Below are 16,191 nucleotides of genomic sequence, written 5' to 3' on the forward strand. Positions count from 1 at the left end.
ATTGATTGTGGCTACGAGGTGCCTCTGATTTGTGCCACTTTTGACATTTATTTTAAAATGCAACGTCTGACCCCGGGATCTTTCTCGCACGAAAGTTTTCAAGATAACAATGTTTGTATTTAAATGAGACATCAGATTCCGAGCTCGATAGGTCCCTCTGACATTTAAACAAATGGACTTTAATGCGACCATTACATTTTACACGATGAAATTCTCCAGCTGTGACGCACATGCTGTCCAGTTATCTCAAACATTTGCGAGGTTTTCTTCTGCTAAAGGTCAGCCTACTGTCAAAGTATGCATCATCGCTTTCCTGGTGTTTCTCCTGGCTGTGCTTTCACACAGACTCAATTTCTCCTTTCTCAGTACCGCTGTCTTCTTCAAACATCTGCAGCATTCCACTTGTCTGACTCGATTTTTTGAGTAGAACATATGTCAATGCTACTAACTAAAGGCTCATCACTGAGCACATTCCAGTCCTTGTAGAGAAAAAAGTAGGTACACTATAGAGATGTATTCTTCAGTGTTCAAGCCTGGCGATCTAAACAATCTGGAATGAAAAAACTAACATATGAGCAACCATTGGTTAAAATAGTAGTAAAGTAGTAGAGTTTTTGCCTGATTGTGTCACTTAAATTTATAATAGGAAGCATGTTTTTTATGGCAACTTGAAGATAGAACACGAACAAACCAACTATTAATAGTAGGGATCTGCCGGTCCACATTTTTTGGCTTCCGATCTGATCCGATGTTTTAAAAATGTTTTTTTATAGTTTTGCCTGTCCGATCCCGTATCGATTTTTTATTTTTTTTTAATAATAAGCTTTTGTTACAAACATGAATTTGTGGACTTGAATATGGCTATGAAAATAGCTCTTCAAAGCATTAAAAATAGTGCAATCAAAGTATTGCTGAATTAACGTTTTTATTCTACAGCATGACCAGCAATATTGTTCTGCTTTTGTAACAAACCTCTGTGAAAACAGGTCCCTAATCCAATAAAAGATCCAATAAAAGTCCATCCAATAAAGGATAAACTTGGAAAAAATGGGCGTGCAAAATACTTTTAGGGTAGGTCTAATCATTTGACATGGTTATAGATCAATTTGTGGTGTGATGATTTAGAATATATGAAATTTTTGTTTAACAAACTTTCTTCAATGCAATAGTAATTTATTGATGGTGCCTAGTGTAAACAACCAGCGGTTAGAGCAGCACTTCCCATGCACAATGAAACAGCAGTCCGGGAACAGTGAGGGGGAACTACCGTTGTAGCTACGGAGCCGAATATCCAACTCCCAACGTGAAATTAACTTCACCATGGTACACTACGGACATGTCTGCATTGTGGTGTTGCGTTTTCTTCTTGCAAGTGGCATGAGTCGAGTGGCAACCAGCTCTGAGGCGCATTACCGCACCTACCATGTTGGAGTGTGGCCCAGAGTTACGAATGTAATACGGCAACCGGATCGGCTTGATCTCATGGCGGAAGCCGATATTAACCGATCTTCAAAATACAGCGAATGGGCAGCCAATCCTGATCCTGATCCTGAACCTCCCTAATTAATAGTAGTCTTGTCAGGTTATGTAGCTTTGCCACCTTCACATTATCATGGTCATGAGTCAGTCACACTCCCAAGAACATGGCTTTACCTAATGTGCAGCAGTTTTAACATAAGAAACTGCCAAAATTACGTGATAGTTTGGGATCTATATTGCTTACCCCTGTTCTGAACAAATATTCACAGAGAACATTAGCTTCTAAGGGAGGAAGAAACATTTTTCACCACAAGGGCCTAGTTGTGTACACAGAGTGTGACTATGAACATGACAATGTGAAAATGACATCACTGTGTGCTATAAAAACACGTGTTTTCTCATGATAGTTTTGGTCTACCAGTGTATTTCTAGGGCTCTCAAAAATAACGCGTTAATGGCGGCAACTAATTTATTTCATTAATTACATTACATTTTTTGTGTGTGCAATTAACGCATGCGCACCAGAGCAAGCACGCCTTGTGGTAACTTAGCTGTAACTTCGTTGCTAGTCACAGAATGAAGTTGACGTCAGAAGTGTCGTTTCTTGGTTTTTCTTTACTTCGTAACACAACATACGTTCAACATGCGTCTGTATCACTTTTTCGGGTTTCTTGTTCTGACTTCCTGAACTACGCTCTGTACAACCTTGCGAATTAGCGACACCTGTCGTTCAAACATGTCATTTCACATAACTATCACATCTATTGCACAACACTACCATATTCTTAACTATAATACAACCATATTTAAATTAACTAAACACACACAAATATATATACAACACGCCTCTCTGTTATGATGGCAAACGTGAGCACAGTGGAGCATTCCCACACAGTCACACAGAGTCTGACTATCTTTTATAATTTAATTCTGACCTGAACACATCAACAGCAGTACAACATCATATACTGTATGTGTCTCCAACTCACACACGTCTCTAGTCTGTTCATCCTGGGAACGACACTTTCTCATTCTCATTACAAGAACACAAGATGCATTCAGGGACACTCACAAACATGAACATCACAAAAACAGCTTTATAGTGTGTGTGTGTGTGTGTGTGTGTGTGTGTGTGTAAATAAACGGGACGATAAAGAAAAACATGAAGTGGATATTCTTATCGCTCACTTCGTAACTCTTAATTTGCATGTACAATTTGCTACATTTAAGTATGCTGGAAAATACACTGAAAACTTTACCTTAAATTAAGCTATGCCTTTGAAAGCGACCCCTGATTGCTCATAAAAACACGGTTTAAAGTGTGAGTCAAATGTTCTGCTACTATTAAAGAGACTAGTGTTAGACAAATTGATTTTTAGACTTGTGTGGTATCTTTTGGCTTGATTGACATTCAGTTCATTTGGAGCTGTTAATACATACAAATATATATAATCTTGTCCTGTCATTTATCTTTCTGTTGATTAAATACAGTAAAAATTGGCATATTTCAGACATAGTTGCTAATGGTGATTAAGCATTATTAATTAATTAAACTGTGATTTATCTGATAAAAAATGTTCATCATTTTAAAGCCGTATATATTTCTCATCTCTGCTGAACTGTGAATCAGATGCACAAGGCAGGCTAACTGCAGGCAGAAACAGCCAGACTTTGACATTAGAGGTTCTTACAGTAAATTGTAAGTAATGTGGCACAAAAGTTCCCTTGTTCACAGGTTTGCTGTTTGGGGTTTCAGTGGGTAAAAGCGGAGCTGTAGTGAGATAATGCCTCTGATTTTTGCATCCATATCTGTGTAGGTGACAATAGTGGACACTGGCGTGAGAGGGACTATCGCCGTAGGCCTGGTGCATAAATTCTACAGGCTGGACCACCAGCCAGGCTGGCTGCCATACTCTGTAGCTTACCACGCTGACAACGGCAAGTAAGTCATGCCACACTCATCAAGGGTGTCTTGCCTTGTGTGAAGAAATGGATTGTGGCATATTCCTGTTGATGTAACTACAAAAGTAGTACTTGATCTCACACTCTTGCGGGTTTTCACTTTTTGACACATTTTTCTTTGATCACAGGAAGACCAGACTTACTGCACATTAACTTTCAAGGCATGCAACCAACAACAAACTTGATTTGGATGTTTTTCTTCTTTGTTTACCATTTAGTAACAAATGAGATAATTTATGAATTAGTAAAAGTTTAGTGTACAGCCATCCATTGAAAAAATCGGTCGGCTCAGAACTAAACATACACAGCAGACAGGCTTTATCGTCCAAACTTTTGACTGGTACTTTACATGTTTGTATAAAACATGCACACTGTCGTGCAGGTAGCAACAGGTAGCTCCTGAGCTACCAGTAGCTCGCCAGCTGTTTTTGAGTACTCGCTAAAGGGTCAAACAATATTTGCTTCAACTCTTAGTATTTTTATTACTCATACATTATGCCTCGATTTAAAAGAGAAATTACCACAAAATAGCAAATAAAGTACAATTTCAATTTTGCCAGTCATATAAGTAAAACACAAATAGCTCACCTCTTCTTTAACTGTGGTGTCAGTTGGAGGCCCCTGCTGTAGTGTATATGCCCTAAAACTTGAAAATCTGTATGTCCTTTTTTATTGAGGTTATACAATGGAAATCCTGTGGGACAGCAGTTTGGGCCAAAATGTGCCCGTGGTGACCGCATTGGCTGTGGAATTTACCCCAAAACTATTGAAGCAGGTTTCAAAACCGTCTTTTTCACCAAGAATGGCAAAGAGGTAGGTGTCATCAAGTGTTTGTCTGGGATATTCTGTCTGTAATGCTAAGTCTATTTTTACCTTCCCAGGTGGGGTCAGTGGATATTCTTGTCATGGCGGAAGGGCTTTTCCCTGCAGTAGGGATGCACTCCATGGGGGAAGAAGTGAAGGTGGACTTGCAGGCAGAGTGGCTCTTGGAGGAGGACGACACAATGATGATGGTGGACAGCCATGACGACGACTGGGGTCGACTTTATGACGTCAGAGTGAGCGGCACGGTAAGACAGACTAACTTGCGACTTTAGCAGCATAATTTTTAAAGTAACAATCCAATATTTGGATTTTTTTTCATTTGGAACAAAGCAAAGATTTGTGTTAAACTGTGTTCAACATCAAATCAGTCTGGTTGCACACCTGTGCTGTAGGGATAATACGGTATTTGTATTATTAACTGGTTTCATCTCATTGCTGACTGTGCACAGTTGAGTCTGAAATAATGGCCATACAAGTATATGCCAGTAAGTATATATGTTGAAATACTGTAAATATCAGCAGCTTTTTTGTGTTCCTTGAGCTGAGTGATGCCTTTGAAAACATACCAGTTACACATTGCACACAGTATACATTGTGTCTTTTGACATAGAGAGATCACCATGTGGCTTGTTTAGGATTTCTGCCAGCTCCCTGTTTGTTTTGTACTTAATAAAATCCTTCAACTATCGTTCCTTTTGCCAATTTGCTGTTGTTGACAACGGTACTTAATACTCTTGAACGTTTGGGCATTGCTCGAGGCTTCAGTTTAAATGATGTCTCCGTCTGTGTCTGATCTTGCCGGCTTTGGATTGGGGTCACAATTACTGTGTTTTTGCACTTGAGTATGGGAATGTTCTAGTACTGCTGACGTTAGGATTAGTAACGAGACAAATTGCTGAAACACTGAAGGCAATGAGTCTGAGTATTATTTATGTCGTTTATTATTTATGTACAATTTATCTACAGTGTGAATTTATATTTAATTCTCCAAGTACATCTTTCATGTCACCCAGTCTACAGACGTTGAACCACGACTGGTTGAAGTCAGTGAGATCAAAAATGCAAAAATTAGATCAATTACCACTTATCAACCAAATAACCAAACGTTTATAATTTTTCCATTTTTCAACCAATTCTCTTCAAATATAGGCATCATTCTTCTGCAATAGCTCGATTCATTTTCATTACAGCAAGTCACACAAGATGGCAGGTGTTAGCTATCGTAAAATGCCTTGTTTGTGTTCATTTTCAGCACTGTGCCAAGTCAGTTTTCAACCAATCTCCATAGAATTTAATTGCCCTTTGCAGGGATGCGTACTGAATCTCTGTACCATAATGGCACTGGTGCCAACGTAAACAACAGTAAACAGACCAAAAAGGTAAGTATCTATTTGTGCCTCATTTTGCTGCTATTAATTTAGTGGCACTGAAATGAGCCTAAAAGTAGGTATTGTTACTGTTGAGTCAACTGTCGTGATAGTGTTACATTAGTTTTTCACCTACACAGATGACGGTGAAGCTGAAATGCTCAGGTCGAAACACTAGAAAGTTTGGTTTTACTTCACTTCAAAAGATGTAGACTCCGCCACCTGCAAAAAGTGCTTGAAGGTGATTTGTAGAAGTAACATCTTGAAATTTATGTAGCGTCCTAACAGAGGTACACAGAGTCTGACGCACTTTTTTAAACTTTATTGCCAACCTTATCACACCAAAAGTAGTGCTTTGTATTCTGCAACCACTTTATTCTTGGACTCGAACACACATTTTTCCATCGCTCTCCACACTAGCAACACAACACTTCCTCATTACCCACCACTCATGGCGAGATACATTAATCAACACTGGAATTCTGAGCATCAAGGTTACAACACAAGCAGGTCGTTACACGAAATTCATTTTGCTCAATTAAAAAAAACAACTCACTACTCGCCACAATTGTATATAAATTTTGCGGAATGTATGAACTTCAAATACCGCAAAAAAAGACTATAAACCGCTACTTTTTTCACGCGCTTTGAACCCTGTGGCTTAAACAATGATGCAGCTAATTTATGGATTTTTATGGGTTAACGAGCTTCTACTAATAACCATTTATGTTGGCGGGTAGTTATGTAAAGACACATGTAAAATTGATTTAGCAGATTAGGTTTGTTTGCGCTAAAAAAACTACAGTTCCCATTATGCTTAGAGTGAAAATTCAGGAAGTAGTGAAGTGGATGCTAGTATCACATTTGGAAGTCTGCAGCAATTGTGTTTTGATCTGACAAAAAGTAAGTTTGATCAAGTACAGAATTACTACAGCTTCTGCTTGTACTGCTTGACCTGCGGCGGCTGTTGAAATCAGATGGGAAAAAAAAGTGTCTCCCGTCTCACCCACTGGAGCTAATGAGTGACACTGGGAACACCGCGTGGAAGTAGGATTGCAAGGTTTATAGTGTGCGCAAAGCACTTCATGTGCAATTCTGGGAATTGTACCATGGGGAAGATTTCTTTGGGTTCCTCTTTTTTTAGTTTTAATGGGGTGACAGAGTTGAGAGTTTCTCGTAGGACGGAGGTTGTGGTGTCTACGAGCTCATCAATCTGTGTTTGACTGGTATTAGTATTGTTTATTAGGTTAATGAAGGGCAGTGAATTGAGAAGGGGGGCGATAGCATCTTTGAATTTAGTCACATCTGGTAAATACGGTTTTGTCTACTGGTGTGTAGTTAGCTATTTGTAATTCAAATGTGACTAAACAATGGTCAGACAGAACAGGATCATCTGGAAATATTGTTAAGTGTGTGGATGAGGACAAGGTCAAGTGTGTGATTATGGCAGTGGGTAGCCACTACCTGGGAGAACCCAGTTGTGAATAAGTGAATGAGGAGGCTAGCCTGACATTGTTTACATCCATATGAATGTTAAAGTCACCCTCTATGATTATTTTATCTATACTAATTACTAGGCTTGATCGGAACTCTGGGAAATCAGTTAAAAACTCGGAATAGGGGCTGGGGGGGATGTACACAATGACAAGTAGTAAGTGCTTATGTTCCTTCTGGGCTGGGTGTGAAATATTGAGAGCGATGCTTTCAAATGTTTGAGAATGGAGTTTAGGTTTTGGGTATACTGGTAAAGTTGAGTCAAAGATGGCTGCGTCTCCTTCTCTCCTACCAGATTCTCAGGGGATGTGGAAGTTAATGTTATTGGGAGGAATGGATTCATTTCCAGTTTAACCAGGTCTCCAAAATAGGTCAACGTTATGGTCTGAAATCAATTCATTCACTAAGACAGCTTTGTTTGGAAGTGAGCTGACGTTTAGAAGTCCACATTTAAGTTTTAAAAATTGTTGCACTGTTAAGACAGTAGTTTGTATTGTCATTAGGGTTATTTTTTACTATATTTATAAAATTAGTATCTGGATCAATTTTGTTTACTAATTCCAGACATTTATGGTCCGTGATAGTGGACGCAGGGGGCGCTGTCAGAGGAGAGCAGTGCATGACGCAAAGCATACAGTCAGCTCCGGTAGCTTTGTATGACGAACTGAAGATTCGCTGATAGCATGTAGCTCCCTTTGTGGTTTACATGGATACCATCTTGCTTATACACAGAGAAGCGTTTCCAAAACAGATTGAAGTTTTCTATGAATGGGATATGTCATGTTATGCAGGCGGAGTGAAGCCAGGTGTTCGGACGTCTGGAGAAGTGCCCGGCTCCCCTGCCAGCTGTGGGGATCGGTCCACTATGACTGGTCAAACCTCATTATCTGACGCGTTGGTATTGTTTAACACGAGAATACAACATTGTAACAACATATACTGTACAGGTCAGAAAAGAGCAAAAGCATAATAGGTCCCCATTAAGTGGCTGTTGCTTGTTGTTCAGTGGAGAGTAAACACTTTATACCACTTATCCTCCACTCCTGTCTCCTTCTCAATAACATCTCCACATTTGGTGACTCTCGACTTGAGTAATATGTTGACCGACAACAGCGCATTTGTACTGGTGCCACTCAGTGCTAACGATGCAGCTAACAACGCCTGTGCTATCTATGCTTGATGTATGGCAACACAGCACACGCCTGTGGTTTCAACACATCGAAGCCCAGTTTTGACTGCAAGGAATAAAACAAGATGGGACAAAGTATTTCCATGGAGTGGCTGCACTTGGCCTCCACTTTCTCTCATATCGTAAAAACAGTATGACACAAAAAGTGAGTGGTTTTGAAACCATGACTTTTTCATACCTAGTATACCTTGAAACTAGTAACCGGCCTATGCCTAGTTACAACGTGTACACCTGCGGCTTATAGGCAAGTACGGCCTGTATATGTGAAACATTGATTTTTTTTTTTTTTATTTAGTGGGTGTGACTTATATTCAGGTGCGTTAATAGATTTTACGCTACTGTAAAATCTTGCAATTTTGCAATTTTTTTTAATGCACATTCTTTTAAATCTCTGTGTTCAGTATTGTTGCCAGTTTTGCTGTGATAATTATGACAATTTGCTGTGGATTTTACTTCATATTGGTGTATTTATTTTGTAGTTATTATTAAAGTATTTAAATTGCTATTTTGTTCCGCTTGCATGTCACAAAATTGTCATTGTTTTTCGGCAAAATTTGATATCAGATAATATGTAAAGGATACCCAACCCTGGCCCTTTTGGTAAAGTTAGTGTAATAAATGAAGTGAAAATGAGTACAACTAAAAAAATGACAAATGTTTCATTTCTGAATGACCGCCTATCTTACTGTCGGTTCTCAGCTCTTGCAATCTTCTTTTTTTCCCCTCGTTTCTTCAGGCGCTACAGATATTTTCGGACTATTTTCCAATGATATGATTATTCAGTTTTTGTAAAGCATTACAAAGTTCATATAAATTGTTGCAATCTTGATGATTTTCTCGTCTTTGTGCAACATCGTTTTTACATCTCCCGTTTTCCTCTAATTCCCTTGTATATGTGCAGCGCATCTTCATTCCTGTGCTCTGCTTCTCAAGATGTGCTTCAAATGATCAGCTCCGCCTTAGAGCAGGTTGTGAAAGGCTAATTTTGGATGCAATTGATTTTGACCAAAAATGTGCAGAAGTATGCAGCTCAATGGGACAAATGCGTTAAGCTAAGGGTTTTTGGCTGATGTCATGTCACGTAATTACACATTATACATTTGGTACTTGGTACTGCAACGATTATTTTCTTTGTCGATTCATCTGAAGCTTGTTGTTTTGATTAATCGAGTAATCGGTTAGGCCCTAAAAAGGGTTGTGAAAGTTAAACCGATGTGACCAGATATCCGGTTTGACAAGCGAGAGATATGGTTGCACCTGTAGAAGCCTCCTGAATCAGCCATAAATCCTTATATTAATCCATTGTAGAGACATGCACCAGGTATCGCAAGACTAGCAACCAGTTGAAAGTGCGTCTCTTAAACAAAGCAAGAGCCTGGGCTGCTGGCGAAAGGATCGTCGCATATTCACTGTATCTTACCGTGACTGAATACAAGAATGGATGTAAATAGTAGCAATGTGTACATTATTGCGATCGAATTTATCATATATTATGTGTTTTGTAAAACAAAGACAGGGCAACATCTAATTAAAAGCACTCAATGAATACAGAGCGACAATCCACCAATACAAACCTGGAGTTTGTTTTGCAGAGAGAAGATTTTACGTCGCTGTTTGTTAGCATGAATTAATTTGAGATTATGCACAAATCCTACAACCACATATTCACATTAGCTCTCAATAATGACATTAAATCTTACCTTTATGTATATCAAATCTTACCTTTATGTATTCCCACATAGTATCAGCATTTGGGACCAAATAGGAGGTGAAAGACAAACGGGAAAATACAGTATAGTATTACACAGATAGTATATATCTGTGCAGCGTGGGAAAAAGTTAGATGGTGCATTCAAGGACTGTCAAAGTGGGACAGGTCGCCGCTCGCAAGAGAACATATGCAAAACTATGGGATTTCTTACTGTATATTATTTTTTAAATAAAATAATGGCCCGTGTTTCCAAAATTGATATCCATTTACGTAATTTTTTTCCAGTGTTTTGTAATCATTACGCCTGAAAATTTGATGTGGTTAGGGACCCCTGCCTTACATCATACTTGGGGATATGATGTGCTCTTTTGCACATTTGAAAATACTATAAGAATGCCACTTTTGCAGAATTGGCTTCTTTATTTTATAATGTAATATTAATGTCTACATCAGGGGTCACCAACGTTTTTCCTTGTGACAGCTACTTTTACAAAATGAAAATGGCCAAGAGCTACTCATTTTTGTAACATTTATTTTCAGAGCTTATTTTAAACCCAAACAAAGTGAATATGCTTGTTCTACCAGAACATTAACAAAATGCTGGTGCCCACAACTCACATTTTGTATTTCAGAATGTATTTCTTTCTACTGTTCTTTCAATATTAACTGAAAACCTGAATGAAAAGCAGGCTTGCGGGCACCTCATGTGGTCGTGGGGGGCTACCTGGTGCCCGCGGGCACCACGTGGGTGACCCCTGGTCTACATCAACAAACATAAACTGTAGAATCAAATTGATTCGGATCGAATCTAATCATATAATTTGTGCGCTGTATCGAATTGTATTGAATTGTTGTTTTTAAAATATAATGTCTTTATAATATCTATAGTAAATTTGTTTTAATCGCATCGTAACCTGTGCATCTACATTCAAATCACAAAGCGATTTACATCCCTAGCCTAAACGGACCTAATCAGTATGAATCAACTACAAACAGTAGTGGTTTGGTCGGCAACATATCAGCAAAGAAGCAAAAGTGTTGATCACTGTTTTCCAAAATCAATGTTGATGTGTGTGAATATCTTGTTTTGCCTCAACCACAAAGATAATAGGTCTGCTTTCATGGATGACTACGGGCATTAAAACATATTAATATTCAAGAAGCAGAAATCAGAGGCTATTTAATTTTTTTAAATCAAAAAACAATCAAATACCAAAATAGGAAAATAATATAAAAAAAATTGCGTAATCAATGAATCGATTCATACAATTGTTGCAGCTCTAATTGGAACCTTAGAATTGTGACTTTTCATGACCTGTATTTCATAATAAATTTGATACTTAGATAGCTGTCATATTGCACTTCATTCCTCTTTTAGATATTATTTACCATTTCAGAAACAGTTATCATTATGACACATGAGCATACGAGGTTGCTTGTATAGTAAAGGCGCAGCTGTGTATGTGATTCTTTGAAATGCTGGCCTATGGCGTCCACATCTTCTATGGGCGTAATACTGGTTACACAGACTCAACACTATGGAGACTATTTAATAATTACTCACACAATGAAAAATGGCCACACTTAAAACTTGGCATTAGTTACTTTGAATAACCATGTTCAAGTGAATTAAGGCAGTGAAGAATGTGCCCATCATTCATGTTTAGTTTTCATCTGGCAACGGTTGGTGGCTTTAGAGGTGCATGTTGATTTGGGCATTGTTTCCTCAGCAGTGGTCATGCTGATATAATGAAGTGAATGAAAGGGTGATGAACAGCCACATATGTTGGGTGAGTGATGAGGTGTCAGTGAAAGGCCAAATGTATCCTTGACTCTTAACAGCAACCTAAGAGCAACCACGGACTGACGCCTGCAAAGTGTCTGCTTATTGTATTGTGAAATGAATGGTAGTCATAGATGTTATCACACTAGATGTAGCCTATGACAAGTGATCACTCCCAGATCAAATTTAGCATGACTTTTAGTATTTTTATAGGTGCAGGCAGTGTGGCTGTCAGGCATACTGAGCGAAATATCAATCTGTACTAATGCTGTGATTCTTCATTCGACTGATTTTTCTGTATTGTAATGGCATTGGCTTGTTGTGTTTTTGTTGGGGTGCTTTGTAGCCCATATCAATGGTGATATCACATGTATGTATTAATGGACTCCACGCTTGAACAAGAACGTTTTGGGAAAAGTGATTTGATTTGCATTGATTGATTTTTAGGTTTTAAACTTTCTAAGAAAAAATATTTGAAAGATATAATACTGTTGGTACGGTTTATGAGAAGTGATTGTCATCACTTTTGTTCATGTCATTTAGGACTGTTTGCAAAATAAACAAAGTGATGACAACTGGAGTGCATTCATCACCTCACAGTCACTGTATCACATAGCACTGATAGATTGGTTGTAACCAGTTTTGGCACCACATTGATGTTTAGGCTCTTTTAATATTATCATGCTTGCACAAGTATGTGTATCCCATGTACAAATTTGGCTTATCCTTTTATTAGCAGCAGGCCATGGAGTGATTTAAAAGTTAATATTTATAGCCGTTGTCTAGAAAGACGCTACTATCTGTAATAATTTACACATTTTCCTCAGACGGTTTCTTTCAGTTGCCTTTAAGGACTAGTCAGTTATTGTATTCCCTAACGAGCAATTTAGACTTCAGTAGATCTTCGGTTTTCTTGGGGGTTACTATCCGGTTACTATCCTAGCTTGACATCGACGTTCTCCTCCAATTTCAGATTAGTATTTTGCAATAAAAGTGTAATTCTTAGATTAGGTTCAGCTCGTCCCCGTCTCTCTTCAATTGCCATTGTTCACTAACGTCACAATCCAGGTTTACCCCTACACTACTTTTTTGTAATGTATGCGTATGTTATGGACAACGAACACAGGTGTATTTTACTGATGGCATTTTGAACGATACAGTGACAAGATCCTGAGGCCCATTGTTGTGCTATTCATCCACGAGCATCACCTCATGTTGCATGTTGTTGACTGATTTTCTCTACCCCGCCCCACAATACAGTAAAAGTTCACATTTTGGAGTGGGTTTTTATTGGGGCTGGTCCAAGGCGCACGCTTGTGCAGTAATCATGCTTTATAATCAGCATTTTGATATACAACACTTTTGAAGTGGATGGATTTTTTGTGCAAAGTAGAAGTACTCACTAACACAGATTTAGAATGATTTGTGAGCAATATTTGAGAGAAATAGGCCTTATGTTTGCATTGAAAAATGTCTTAGATCTTTGCGTTCAGCTCATGAAAGATGGGAACAAAAACAGTGTTTCGTCAGGGTTTCTGCGACATGTAATGGATCGTGGAGGGGTGCCACGGCCCCATGAAAGCCGCCACACCTTGGAAATGAGTTTTAATTTTTTTTTATAAATAATGCAGTGTATGAATGGACATATGTGCAGAGGTGAAGGTAGAAAATGACAGAAAATGAACATGTTTAGCAGATTTTGGCTTTTATAGCCAGTGGTCTTAAACTTTTGATCAGGTGATAAACAACCTATTTCAGTCTTTTTTGTTTTGTTTAAATTACTACTATTATTAAGTTCCAAATGTTTTTTGTCTCATTCCCCTTCTTGCTTTTGTATATTGTAGCTCTACTTAAAACCTCATTAAGATCCAAATGTTTTCCAAAATTTTTGCAATTTTTCAACTGGTCTTAAGATTTTGATCAGGCGTGTATATGCTTTGTTTTATAGTAAGAGGTAGATCATTTTTGATTGTGTGCACCACTGATGTACATGTACAATGTACATAAATACTCATATTTATAAATAAAATAAATAAATATATATTCTCTATTTTTATAGTAGGAGGTAGATCTTTGGGACAAAGTAGCCCACAGGCTGAGTGTGAGCACCCCTGTGCTACAGTATATAGATACACGTATAGCCTATTATTTACATATTGACCTCAATTAATTGGAAATAAAATATATATAAAATATCATATAAAAAAATAATATATAAAAAACGTTTCACAAAACTTTATTTTGAAAAACAAGCACCGGAATCACCTGTCTGCTCTGTTGACACTTGATAGATAAGGAGTGGAAGTGGAAAAATTTAGACTTATGGTAAATGGGATGTGTTTTCTTTGGAAAAAATGGCCTATTTTTGAGAAGAAAATAATATAATTTATCAAAAATCTGCAAATTTGCGGTGGATACTAAATCATGAATGTGCAAGGATCCACTTTTTTATGCCACCGCCATAAATGTTTTTCTTTACTCGACCAGTTGCAATCCGTTGATGATCTACTTCAAACTATTAAACTCGGCTAACAAATTTGGGGCATAAAAGAATGTTAGTGAGTGAAAACTAAAATGACACTAGAAAAGTTATTTTATGTAATATTGCAATAAAGACAGTTATAACAAAAAAGGTAGGAATCAGCTGGAATCCTGCAGCATTAATGCTATATTTGAGTCCTATTCTTGTGATAATAAAGAAGAGGTGTCTCCCATTAGAACTGACAGGAAAATGACACGGCCACTCTCTGGATGTTACATTTATCTCCCTGGCAGCAGCCCAACAAAACAAGTCTTGCACACTATCATCACCATTCTCACCCTTCTGAATTATAGGAGTGAGGGAAGCGAGACCGGGAGATTGTCAGCTATCTCTGTGAGGCATGGTTTGCTCAAGGCTATGTCTCTCTGCTTCCATTACTCAGCAGCAAAAAGGGGAAAATAGGTGTGACTGCCCATCAAACTGTTCCCAACAGAGCACATGCTGTCAGTTCAGCGGGGACAAGTATGTGGTTTATCAAAGCGGTTCCAAACATTGTCTGGGTTTTAAATGAGCTGCCTCGCTTTCTCTGGGCATTTTTTGGTATGGTGAGATTGGCATGGTCAGACTGAACTTCGGAAAGGTTTTCACTGAAGAGTAAAACAGATTGTGTATTTTTGTAATTGTAAAATGTAACTGCATAAACTGTAACTGCACAGGAATATACTGTAAGTTAAATTTATCGTTAAACTACCGAGCTCAGCAACTCGCATGGAACCTGTTGGCACATTGCATTTCTGATTTGTTTTCAGTTTGTTACCAAGCAACAGAGAATAACAGACATGGAAAGTAGTAATATCTTAATTGAGATGCATGTTATTTTTTTAGACTGATAAAAAAGTGTTCATATCAGGTGTGGCCCTCAAGTGACTGGCTAGTAAAAGCTTGCACACCCAGGTGGGGTTACACGCACACACGCGCACACACGCACACACACGCACACACACACACACACACACGCACGCACGCTTGTGTGTGCAAACAAAAGTCACAATACAGAAGTAATTTTGTCCACCCCCACAGTGTCTTGTCATCCTGGACTTTCAAACTGAGGGCGTTTTGTTAATTTTGCTCTTTTTGCTTAATGCATGCAATCACATAACAGAAAATGTTCTCAGCCCTATGGCTTGTGGTTGCTTAGCTGCCCATCTACTCACTGATATCCACCCAGTTTTATACAGTATGTTTGGTCGATAAAGCCTAATGTAGACCTGAAAATGATTACATAATCATTATGGACTCCACATGCAATCTGTTGTGGTTGTTCATACTTGCAGGATATTCATTGAGCCATTTATTAAAGGCCTGAATAGGTTTCAAGGTGTCAGTCAAACATGTTGCCTACTTTCATGCATACGCTACTTAAAAAGAAGTCTTTCTCTTGTGGAACTACTGTACATATCATTCAAGTTTGTCTGTTTTCTCTTTTCAAAGGATAACTACAATGGCACTCTGTAGAACGCAGATCTCTGCTAAAGGCAGAACTAAAGCACCTCACTTCTATTTATTTGTCCATTGCAGTAGTTTATTATTACCAAGCTGCTTCCTGGGTCCTTTGAGGTTGACGTAAGACGCTGTGGTATGCTTGCAAGCAAACTCTGGCAGAGTAAGTGTCACCTTGTTAGATCGTATTATGCGTATTACGGGGATACTTTTGATTTAAGATGCCAGTATGAACACTAAGTGAACCAGGACCAAAATGTGCAAAGTGCACCGTGTAGGGCTGCAGTTATCAAATATTTTAATGATCAGGTATTCTACTGAATATTCCGGATAAGCGGAGGAAAATGGAATGGGTATTCTACTAAAAAATTCCTTCGATTAATTGAGTAATCAGATAAA

At 38.3% G+C, this 16,191-nt stretch overlaps 1 protein-coding gene across 2 annotated transcripts in view; it reads left to right on the forward strand.

Moving 5' to 3' along the window:
* Nucleotides 1-16,191, forward strand: part of spryd3 (SPRY domain containing 3) — a 65,961-nt gene that overhangs the window by 4,018 nt on the left and 45,752 nt on the right. For both annotated transcript variants that reach the window (XM_054769478.1, XM_054769487.1), the window contains exons 4-6: nucleotides 3,297-3,421; nucleotides 4,119-4,254; nucleotides 4,323-4,511. In XM_054769478.1, coding sequence (XP_054625453.1) covers nucleotides 3,297-3,421; nucleotides 4,119-4,254; nucleotides 4,323-4,511 — 450 coding nt within the window. The remainder of the gene's footprint in view (nucleotides 1-3,296; nucleotides 3,422-4,118; nucleotides 4,255-4,322; nucleotides 4,512-16,191) is intronic.

This window comes from Dunckerocampus dactyliophorus, chromosome 1 (genome assembly GCF_027744805.1).
Source record: "Dunckerocampus dactyliophorus isolate RoL2022-P2 chromosome 1, RoL_Ddac_1.1, whole genome shotgun sequence".
Taxonomy (NCBI): Eukaryota; Metazoa; Chordata; class Actinopteri; order Syngnathiformes; family Syngnathidae; genus Dunckerocampus; species Dunckerocampus dactyliophorus.